The 11,779-nt window shown below is 39.0% G+C and overlaps 1 protein-coding gene across 2 annotated transcripts in view; it reads right to left on the bottom strand.

The window, feature by feature from the left end:
* The window catches only part of LOC107596176 (F-BAR domain only protein 2-like), a 40,927-nt gene that overhangs the window by 27,876 nt on the left and 1,272 nt on the right, over positions 1-11,779 (bottom strand). For both annotated transcript variants that reach the window (XM_016286853.1, XM_016286854.1), the window contains exons 2-6: positions 3,070-3,161; positions 2,274-2,348; positions 1,423-1,564; positions 480-632; positions 125-229 (exon numbers count right to left, since the gene is read on the bottom strand). In XM_016286853.1, the coding sequence (XP_016142339.1) occupies positions 125-229; positions 480-632; positions 1,423-1,564; positions 2,274-2,348; positions 3,070-3,161 (567 nt within the window). The remainder of the gene's footprint in view (positions 1-124; positions 230-479; positions 633-1,422; positions 1,565-2,273; positions 2,349-3,069; positions 3,162-11,779) is intronic.

Here is an 11,779-nt window from a genome sequence, read left to right as displayed (position 1 = left end):
ATATTGCTCATATATATATATATATATATATATATATATATACACACACAGTATGGGTACACTAGGCTTCTAATATAAAAGTATGTGCGTGTCCGACACTCATGCACACTTCACACAGTCTTACTTGTGCGGTTTCTGTCATTCTTTGCTCAAATTCTGTCTTTGCAGTGGCATATTTCTCCACATATGACTTATAGGTCTCAGTGGCTTTCTTGACCTTCAACCCAGCCTACAAACAAACAAACAAACAAACAAAACAGACAGAGAGACATTTAAACATTTAGACACCTTAGAAGACGTGTTCTGAATTATCCTTTGTATCTGCTAAATTTCCTCTAATATCTACTACAGACACAATTCCTTTAGGAGCTTAAGTCGGTGGATGAATGGAGATTCCTACAAGGATTGATCTGGCAAACTTTAAAGTATTCAGTAGTACTTGGCCTACCATTCATGTATATACAAGTCTGAGTGTGTACCTTGTCCAGGTCTCTCTGTGTGGCCCCCTCTTTGCGCATGCGTTCCTGCTCTAGTGTTTTGCTGATGTAGTTCTCTTTGCTCTTCTGTAAGGCCTGAGACACACTTTGGATGGTCTGCACAGCCTCCAGAGTGGATGCCACCTCCTCCTTTGTCTACAAGAAAGAGTTTCAGTATTATTCTCATCTTTAAAAAAATATATAATCTCCACAGCCCTAAATGTCTTGCTCTCAAATTTTGTATAATGGGCATTTGATGCATATGCTTAAATTTTGAGGTTTTTCAACTGTGAAATGTGAATTGAATTTCTATCATTGAAATTGGACCCTATGAACTAACTTCAAGGATGAGGCTGCCACCCGTCTAACTGGTAACTGTTGTTCAATTTTCTCTATATCAAAATGTATTTATAAACCACAGTTGTATTATTTGTACTGCCTTTAATTTATGCTGGCAGGGAAAATGTGCTTAACTGTCATTAAATTACCATCAATAAGCTAAATCAGACTTAATTTCTATTTACGTAAAAATTTATTTTCAGTAAAACCTACAGCTCACTACTACAGAACTAATACAATCAAAGAGTAACTAGTCAGACAAATATGCACAAATTTAAAAAGCAAAACAAAACTATTATTATTACAAGATACATTTCGGAAGATTCATGGGAAGGCAAGGGCCATTATTTACAAACAGATCAGAGATAAGTGTGACATATAGTTTGGCATATTGTACAGGAGACCATTATTATTATTATTATATTCCCATTTCATATGATACTCCTCACTCGAAAAACAAATACGAGATATGAGTGATACCAGAATGACATGTGTACCGCAGACTCATTTAGCTGAGAAATTGGGTTCCTACTTTGCTATGCGGCATGTTATGAGCAAACGTACATGGATATTTATCAAACACCAAAGATGACGGCAGCTCCCATACCTTCTTATGATTTTTGGCTTGTTCCTCCACATATTTCTGCACTTCCTTGATGAGCTCTTGAAGTTTGCGGACCAGCTCCATGTGACACGCTCCCAGTTTCTCGGTGGACTGTTTAAACACATCCCACACCGGTGCAAACGTCCTGTAGAACAAATGGTCGTTTCATTTTCTTCTCAAAGCATAATACTCCACACACATCGTACAAATAAAACGGAAAATGTGTTAAACATGATTTGTGATTTAACACCAAGGTGTGTTTATTCTCTCGATATCAGATTTATCCTCTGGTCCTGGCTGTTTTTAATGGAAACAGCTCTCTGCAAGGTTTAATGACACTATAATGTCTGTACTGACAGTATGATATGTGAGGAGGGTGTGAAAATCGAGTTCAGTGGAATAAAGCGCCGCAGGCCAGTAAAAAGCCAGCTTTCATTTCACACAACTGCATCTAGCATATTTTGCGAATAGTTATTATACAAACTTTGGTTATTTTAGGACCATAATAGAATAACAATTAGTTAATTGCTTTCTTCCTGCAGATCTTTTTGAAGTAGCTTACTAAGTTTCGCCTGACTGGCAATATGTCTTGCATTAGAAGGAAAAGTACAGCAAGTTTGCATAGAATAAAGATTCAAAAATGCTCCGGGCAGGTAAGTGAACAGCTGTGGGTATTAATTTTGTTTCCTTGCATGTAACGAGCTTGGGCTTTCATGGATAAAGCCTGAGAGACGTTGAAATGATGTGGGTTTCCAACTCATTATAAATACATTATTGAAATTGTGTTCGTAATGAACCCACTGGGCCTGTAACCCCTAAGACCGACACGCACACACTCACACTCAGAGTCTTACCCTAGTTGAGAGCAGTTGCTGGCAGTCTTGGCCAGTTTGGTCATTGATCTTGAATATGCCTCCTCTATGGTGGCTCTGTGACAAGAGGCGAGAAAACCATGTGTGAATAATCAATCAAATTCAAATAATGACAGGCCATCTAACACTGATTATTATTTAGAATAAAATAAAAATCCTTTAAACAACACTTTGATCTCACAAACCTTTACACATACTTGTAAACAACAGTTACCATAATTAATTGTGCTTAAAAAAAGATGATTTAAAGAAAATCTAAGAGTTACTCAATGCAAGTTGCACAAATGACAGATACACCTACATATATGCAAACAAAGGCCTCTGATTTTGTCCTGTCTTGAACCAAAAGAAGACATGAACTAAATCACACAAGAAGACATACTGCCAAATTGGCCAATATTAAAAACACATTGAAAGTGCCATGCTTACAAACACTCTTAATTTGTCATGATCTTAACCTTTTGATTCAAAAGCTTATGCGTAAATGTTTGAAATTAGTTTTGTAGACAAGTATAAATTGAGCATACACAGGAATTTTACTAAACTAAAAAGATTTTTTGGTTTTAAAAAAGCAGAAGGAAAAGAAGTTTGTGCTCAGCAAACGTGAACTCATTCAGTACTGTTTTAACAGCATTTTAGGATGTTGCTTGGGGTATCTGAAGCAATTTTTAGGAAAGATGAGTCTGTATTCATAACAGACTGTCATAATGTAACACTTTGAGGTGATTCCCCATATTCCCTTAAAAAAACAACAAAAACCAACATCACACAGTTTTACCTTTCTCTGATGAACTCTGATAGCTCTTTGCTGGATATCTGGCCATGTTTCATGTTGTGGTACAGTACATCAAATCCATTATTTTTATCGCCCTGCCAAAGATAACATAAAAATGAATTTAAAACATTTCAACATCACATTTTTTCCCCCCTTATTAAGGCAAAAACAAGAAGAAACAAAAAAAATTGCATGTCAAGGATTGCACTGCATGCCATCACTGGTGCAGACATTCGTTTACCACTTTTGGTTTCTCAACAATCATTGCTGTCATGGTCTGAATGGCATCTAGCTGGCTTCTTAAAGCAGACTGGTCCACCATGTTCATCCGCAGCATACCTTCCGTATTTTTGCCCGTTTGCAAGTAAGTAAGTGCTGTAAGCTTGGTCTGAATTGTGTAAAGGGTTTCATAGTAACCATGGTTACAATGCTACAAGTGTCCGATATCAGCATTTTAAAAATGCAAGCGCTAAACTAATGCATAATTCAGATCTGAAGTGAAGCCTGATACCTCCTCTAATTTTGTAATGACAGAAACATACATTTTTTTAATGTAGTGATATGAGTTAAGGATAGATACATTTCTGGCCATACATATGTAGACACCTGCATATGTACATGCCTTCAAAGAGAGACACTGTGCAAATGCAATACAAACCCACACATGTACCACAGTGCCAAGAGCATCACCACCTACTACTACGCTCATACAATTTCGGCTGATGACTAATGGATACAAATAATTTTAAATTATATTTTGTTTAAGTATTTAAACATTTATAAATGCTTGGTCCTATTACGTCCTTTTTTGGGTGGCAACACGTGATTGGAATATAAAGTGCGTGTTGGTCATTTCATATTAATATTAATAATAATATGGCTGTTTGCTCAGCATATCTGCCCTGACTGACTATAAACACATCTGTCATCTATGCCAAAGTGGTACAACAGATTAATGAATCAAACTAAAAGCTACATTGTACCTTATTTTATTAGCATTTACCAAAAGCCAACGGTGAAAATACAGAAATCTGGCACACCACAAGAGTTCAACCAGTGATTCAAAGAGAAACACAAGAGGATGCAGTGTCTCTTTCCCTACTCAGGGAACCATGGTTACATAAGTAACCTGAGACGTTCCCTTTCATGGGAACTTCAAACTACATCCTCTAGGGGTTGCTATGGGGAACGGTAAACCCACGCCACCATGCTGAGGGGAGTGCATGCCAGAACCATGGCGAGTACTAAGTACCAACTCTACCATATTGCTATGGGAGTTGCCCCTGGGACGTTAGTCAGTGACGTTATTCCCTACGGCCAAAGGCCTAGGCTACTTACCCCAAAATACTTACCTGTTAGGGCCAGACTGGGCCCGGGGTAGAGCTCAAGGCTTGGAATCAGGAATAGATTCCTTCAAGGGAATACGACCAAGAGCCTAGAATCATACTAGTCTTGGCCTGTCACGCAGGGGCTACCGCATGTTTCTCTTTGTATGTGCTGAAGGAACTGCTTTAACAGACCCCTAGTAGCAGCACCCTGTTAAAGTAGGTACCCAGAGGATACATAGGAGGAGTGGTGCCCAAGGCGGAACCGGGGTTTTAAACCACTCAGAAGCTCTCAATCGAGAGGTAGCTCGACCTACAGCATGTTCCAATGGTGGAACAGCTAGCAGTTATTTAGCTGAGGGAGCAACATCAAGCTCTCAATCGAGAGGTAGCTCGACCTACAGCATGTTCCAATGCTGGAACAGCTAGCAGTAGTTTACCTTGGCTGAGGGAGCACAAACCCAGCTCTCAACGAGAGGGGGCTCGACCTGCAGCATGATTGTAAAATCAGAGGGGTAAGCATACTGCAAGCTAGCCAAACACTCAGCACATCAGGGAGGTAGAGGAAGGGCCTAAATCGCCTGATGCTGCTTGTTTCAGGTGCTCTGGAGAAACCGAGAACTCAAACTTCTCATGTGAGAGGAGAACTCCGAATTCAGAGGATTAGCGTTGCTCATTCCAGGTAACCCTTTGATAAAAAAGGGGAGCACTGCTCAATACTACCACAAGGACAGCCCATGGAGCGAGGAATCCAACTCCTCAGAGAGGATTAATGCTCGAAAGAAACATCATACTCACAATAACCCTCAATAGTGAGGGGAGCCATGCTTCCAGAGTGTATCAATAGAGACACACTAGTCGAGTGGAGCCCAAGGTACCGGGGTCTAAACCAACTCAGCGAAGGGGAAGGAGGGCAATAACACGTAGCCCTTCCCATACAGGATTTCAGAAAAGTGGGCAAAGCATAACGTGCTCACTTACCACTTATGTGGATTTGTAGAAAAGTGCACAAAGCTTAACGTGTGCTCTTTCCGTAGTATTTGGATTTTAGAGTTTTCCAAGCATCTACTTACAGCCAAACGGGAGAGGCAAGCTCCAATACAACCCTCAAGGTGAGGGGAGCGATGCTTCCAGAGTGTGTCGACAGAGACACACTAGTTGAGTGGAGCCCAAGGTACTGGGGTCTAAACCAACTCAGCGAAGGGGAAGGAGGGCAATAACACGTAGCCCTTCCCATACAGGATTTCAGAAAAGTGGGCAAAGCATAACGTGCTCACTTACCACTTATGTGGATTTTAGAAAGTGGGCAAAGCATAACGTGCTCACTTACCACTTATGTGGATTTTAGAAAGTGGGCAAAGCATAACGTGCTCACTTACCACTTATGTGGATTTGTAGAAAAGTGCACAAAGCTTAACGTGTGCACTTACCGTAGTATTTGGATTTTAGAGTTTTCCAAGCATCTACTTACAGCCAAACGGGAGAGGCAAGCTCAAATACAACCCTCAAAGGTGAGGGGAGCACTGCCCGAGACAGCATTTACACAGGAAGGTTCTCATAATGCCACCTATACCTCCCGGTCGATGCATCAGCAAGAGGGGATATCCTGGTGATCGGGAAGCCCCTATGCAAATGTGTCCTTGTGAGATAATAACACACAGTCTGGGAAAGTTAACTGCCTGATTTAATGCATGGTTTAGTCCACAGCCATCTGCTGAACCTAACCCATGAAGGTTTCATAAACATTACAAAGCATGCTAAAATTGGCATAGCTGACACAGTCTGGAATGGATTCTTGTTTAAATCAGTTCAAAAAGGCACAGAGATTTGAATTGTGATTACATTAGTATGCATTACATGTATCTTGAGTGATGAAGACCAGGAAATAAAACAACTTCACTCACAGCGCCAAATAAGATTGACTTTTTCCTGACAAAGACGGTGTCTTTAAAGGCTCAAATAATTTGTTATTATTTAAGTACTTTATATGAGATAATATATCTTTATCTAATAGTAAACATAATCATTAACATTATCTAATATAATAAAGAGATCTTTTCTCAAATATTTTGGAGCAAAATAACTATAACAAATATCAGTCTGATAAAATGCAATTTTGCAAAGCATAAATCAAATGCATAATTGCACCTGTAAGACGTGTCCTTGTAAATGGAAGATTCCTCAGATAATCAAATAGCTGTTCATAAATGCAGAGCAAACATAACTTCAGCAAATTAATTTACAAACACTTACAGTAGCTCAGTTACTGAAAATCACACCGCCATTCTGAGAGCAAAAATGTGCATGGTAAATCAATGAGCAGAGCAAAACATCTAGACATCAACAGTGTCAAAGTTCAGCTGAATCCCTTTCACTACAGCTTTGAGTCCCTCAAATGACCTTCTGAACTCCCCCTGTTTAAGCAGGGTGATCTGCCTCTGTGCTTGGGACATCTGTCCTACAGAAACACAGCATTGTGGATAAACGGAAACACACCGCATTCAAATGCATTAAAAGACAAAGATGTCCAGTGACACAATATTTGTTAAAAAGGTTAGTATATTAAAATATATTTTCTATTAACCATTCAACATCCTGTCCTCCAAGAAGACAAAACAAATGAAGAGCTTTGGCACTCTATAGGTAAACTCAGCATGATGGAAACTCACCCAGTCTATTTAACAATTACATGCTTCATTTTTTACATTTTTATTTTCAATTGTAATATTTAATCAAAACGTTATAGCTCAATCTTCTGCTGAAAAGGATAGACTTCTCTCTGGTGACATATATACCAGATTTTTCCAATCATTTAGTCTGCATAAACCACTCCCTCCACAATCGACTGCAGGTTTACACCCATTTTCTTTTCCATTACATTTGGATGTACGTCACAAAACGGAAAAAAAGATCTGTCGCTATCTCCATTTCATCTCCACTAAACCTTAACAAAACTCAAAAGTGACTGCTGTTGTAATTTTCAGTTTTAATTCAAGCTAGAGCTTATCTAACAACCAATACGCTATATATATATATATACGATATATAGACGAGCTGCGCCAAACCACGTTCATATTCGCGCGATTTTTAGCGCAGCTCCTCAGTGAACAACGGCTCTGTGAAGTTAATGCTGCTCAATGTGAAAGCCCGCAGGTGATGGAGATTTACCGCTGATTACAGAACCGGCTTTCTGACAAGATGCGCGTAAAATATCGCATGCGATTAATCGTGCAGCCCTAATATATATATATATACAGTGGGGCAAATAAGTATTTGATACACTGCCGATTTTTCAAGTTTTCCCACTTACAAAGAATGGAGAGATCTGTAATTTTCATCGTAGGTACACCTCAACTGTGAGAGACAGATATGGATTAAAATCCTGCAGCGCGGGCAAGATCCCCCTGCTCAAGCTAGCACATGTCCAGGCCCGTCTGAAGTTTGCCAAAGACCATCTGGATGATCCAGAGGAGGCATGGGAGAAGGTCATGTGGTCAGAGGAGACCAAAATAGAAGTTTTTGGTATAAACATCATTGGCATTATGAGGAGACTGATTTTTACTAACATTTCACAAACATAAAACTATAACCATCACAACTTGCATTTGCAGTTCATCATGCATAACATGAACTTGAATTGCATCATAAAATATCTTCAGGTTCTTATCAAATTTTGAAAGATTGTCTAACCACCTATCAAAAGTCTGTCAGCAATGCAAAATCTCAATACTTTTCCAATTTGATTGCCATGAATGCAAACAGGCCAAAAGTTATTTTTAAAACTATAAACTAATTTCTTAATCCAGCCGCTTGCTCAGCCCGTTGGCAATCTCGAGACCTGCGCAGAATTCTTAGGTTTCTTTGTGCAGAAAGTACAAGATATCAGATCTCACCTCTCTCCTCCTGACACAGCTCATTCTCACCTGATCTCTCCTTCTAGCACTTTCACTAGTTTTAAACCAGTGTCTCCATCTCAATTTATTGCATTAATTTCTAAAATGAAATTTACATATTGTCAATCCGATGTACTGCCTGCCTGGCCGCTTGCTTAGAGAGGTGTTGGACACTATTAGCCCTGCCCTTTTAACTATTATAAACAGTTCTTTGACTAGTGGGGTTTTCCCAGAGTCCTTTAAACAAGCTTCTGTACAACCCCTGTTAAAAAGATCTCACCTTGATCCATCTGTTCTTAGTAACTACAGGCCCATTTCTAAACTCCCATTTATTTCTAAGGTTTTAGAGAAAGCAGTGCTTTCACAGTTTACTTCTTACCTGGATGCTTTTAAAATTCTGGATAAGTTCAAATCTGGTTTTAGAGCACTTCACAGTACAGAGTTGGCCTTGCTTAAAGTTATGAATGATCTTTTGCTGTCCATTGATTCGAGGTCATCTGCCATTCTGATACTGTTAGATTTGAGTTCAGCCTTCTAAACTATCGACCATGACATCCTCTTGAATCGACTCAAATGTGTAGTAGGGGTTCAAGGCACGGCATTACAGTGGTTCACCTCTTATTTAAAGGGTAGGACTTTTTCAGTAAATAGCGGGTCGTTCACCTCACCTTCTGCGCCCATCCCTTATGGTGTTCCTCAGGGTTCTATTCTTGGCCCTTTATTGTTCTCGCTCTACATGCTTCCCCAGGCTCCATTCTCCAGAAATATAATATTAACTATCATTGCTACGCCGATGACCTCCAACTTCCAATCAAACTTGAAAATGACTCTTCTTTACAACTTCTTTTCTCATGTTTTGACGAAGGGAGAACTTGGATGGTTAAAGGGATACTCCGCCCCAAAATGAAAATTTTGTCATTAATCACTTACCCCCCATGTCGTTCCAAACTCGTAAAAGCTTCATTCGTCTTCGGAATACAATTTAAGATATTTTGGATGAAAACTGGGAGGCTTGTGTCACATTGACTGCCAAGTAAATTACACTGTCAAGGTCCAGAAAAGTATGAAATGCATCGTCAGAATAGTCCATCTGCCATCAGTGGTTCAATCTGAAGCGACGAGAATTATTTTTGTACGCGAAGAAAACCAAAATAACGACTTTATTCAACAATTAGTCTCCTCTGTGTCTCTCCGCATCACCGTAGCGCCATTTTGGAGAATATCCACAGAACGCAAGCAGCGTACACTCTTCTGTGTCAGCCGCGACATAAGGATGCGTTTTCTACATGTACTATTTACGCTTTGATTTGAACGAAAACAGCGCATCCGTGTGGTGCGGCTGGTTCAGGCACTGGTACCATTTTAAAAGTATTGATTTGGCACCGTTATTGTAAAACCCAATCGATACTCAACCCTAGTTTTTGTGCATGTATATATATATATATATATATATATACACACACATATTTAGATTTTAGTTACTTATTTTTCCTTTTAATTTTGATCTCTGTTGCTTCTTTTGTAAAGCACTTTGGAGCAACAACGGTTGTGTTAAAGTTGTGCTCAATAAATAAAGTTTGACTTGACTTGAGTTTGACTATGGCGCGAACAAACATCCCTAGTATTTCCTAGTAAGAATCAGAGGCGGACAAAGTACTCAATTCCATTACTTGAGTGAAAGTAATAGCATGAAAAATGTATATTTTTGTGTATTCAGATTATGTTGATTAAATGGATACAGGAATACCCAGCAGAAATATTCAAGAAGCACGTAAAAATATTTTTTAAATGTAATCAGAAAAAGACGTGCACGTGAATATGATCAATAAGTGTTCTCACATTTTACACTCTACAAATGACTAACATAATAATTTTTTTTTTTTAAATAGTTCCCATCAAGACCTAGACAACTAGAAACTAAAGGGAATATCTGCTGTATGACTCAACCAGATACACATTTCCGTAAGCAGGTGTCTTCTGACTGTAACAAGTCTAAACTTCCACCAACACAACCAACAGAGGAGAATGTGAGATCTCAGCAAAGGTCAAAAGCTCACTAGAAAAATCACACGGTGCTCTACAGCGAGAGGAAATCTGCGGTTAGATGTGTTTGACTGCGGTAAACAAGACTGAGAGGTTTCCTTCAAACACCCCTTTGTTGTGGGAGGTTCAGGGTAAGTTGTCACACCTGTGGGCGTCAGGCTCTGGACTGGAGGGCAGCGAAGATTGATTTTAAGACATGATGATGTCATGGCAGAAAAATATCAAGACTATTTTGAGTCTGACCTTCCCTGCATTAATTTCGCTTGACAGCTTGACAGTTTCAGTGCAGTGAAGAAGTGTGGTTCTCTGTGTGTGGGGTATATGTGTCTATGTCTGTGCCCTGCATTACAAGCACACAGCTGATCATAGGCGTCCCTGTTTCACTGAGCCCTCAACACAAAGACCTGATTGAGAACAGGACTCCACAGCTCTGCAATCCCTCATCTCTCTTCATCTCCTGTTTTGACAGTCACGGTTTCCAAATGCACACTTTCTCACCCTGCTCAGCTCAACACTTCTGCCAGTCAGATGCTGTTTAATGGTTAAACCATGGCCATTTACAGTACATGACAACAGAGGACTCTTTCGGGATGCTTTAAAACTGTGTCAGGCTTTATCTGTTCTGCAATGACTGCAAATATCCTCAATTACTTTTATTGTACAATAGGGAAATAGTCATTATTTGAAAACTGACTTGAATATTGATGTCTGGAATGTAAGAGATTATAAAGATAGACTGTGCATGATCACACCTGAAAACATACGCCTTCATTCTACTTAAAGTGATAATGCACTTGAAAATGAAAATTCCATCATCATTTACTCACACTCATGTTACTCACTGTCTCTTTCTTCTGCTGAACACAAAAGAAGACATTTTGAAGAATGCTGGTAACCAAACCATTCTGGTGTTCCTTGACATGGATGGCAAAAACATTCTAAAAAATATCTTCAAGTATATGCCACAGCAAAGTCATACATGTTTGGAATGACATGAGGGTGAGTAAATTATGAAAGAATAATACGTTTTGGCTGACTATACATTTAACATCATTTTGAAGAATGCTGGTAACCAAACCATTCTGGTGTTCCTTGACATGGATGGACAAAAACATTCTAAAAAATATCTTCAAGTATATGCCACAGCAAAGTCATACATGTTTGGAATGACATGAGGGTGAGTAAATTATGAAAGAATAATACGTTTTGGCTGACTATACATTTAACATCCATTGTTGCGTTGTATTAAAATAAAGTCACACTTTATTTTACGACATGAGGTTTGGAACGACATGATGAGGGTGAATAAGTGATGGCAGAATTTTTGGTGATGCATCTCTTTAAGAAGCAAATATGTCTAATAAGGCATGCTTTCAGGTAACAACAAATATGAAAATGAAATCACAATATGAACAGCTTGAGCACTTTAAAAAAAATTATATATATATATAT

The sequence above is a fragment of the Sinocyclocheilus grahami genome, unplaced genomic scaffold (assembly GCF_001515645.1).
Source record: "Sinocyclocheilus grahami isolate Dianchi unplaced genomic scaffold, SAMN03320097.WGS_v1.1 scaffold215.1, whole genome shotgun sequence".
Taxonomy (NCBI): domain Eukaryota; kingdom Metazoa; phylum Chordata; class Actinopteri; order Cypriniformes; family Cyprinidae; genus Sinocyclocheilus; species Sinocyclocheilus grahami.
This window is presented reverse-complemented; position numbering and strand designations above follow the sequence as displayed.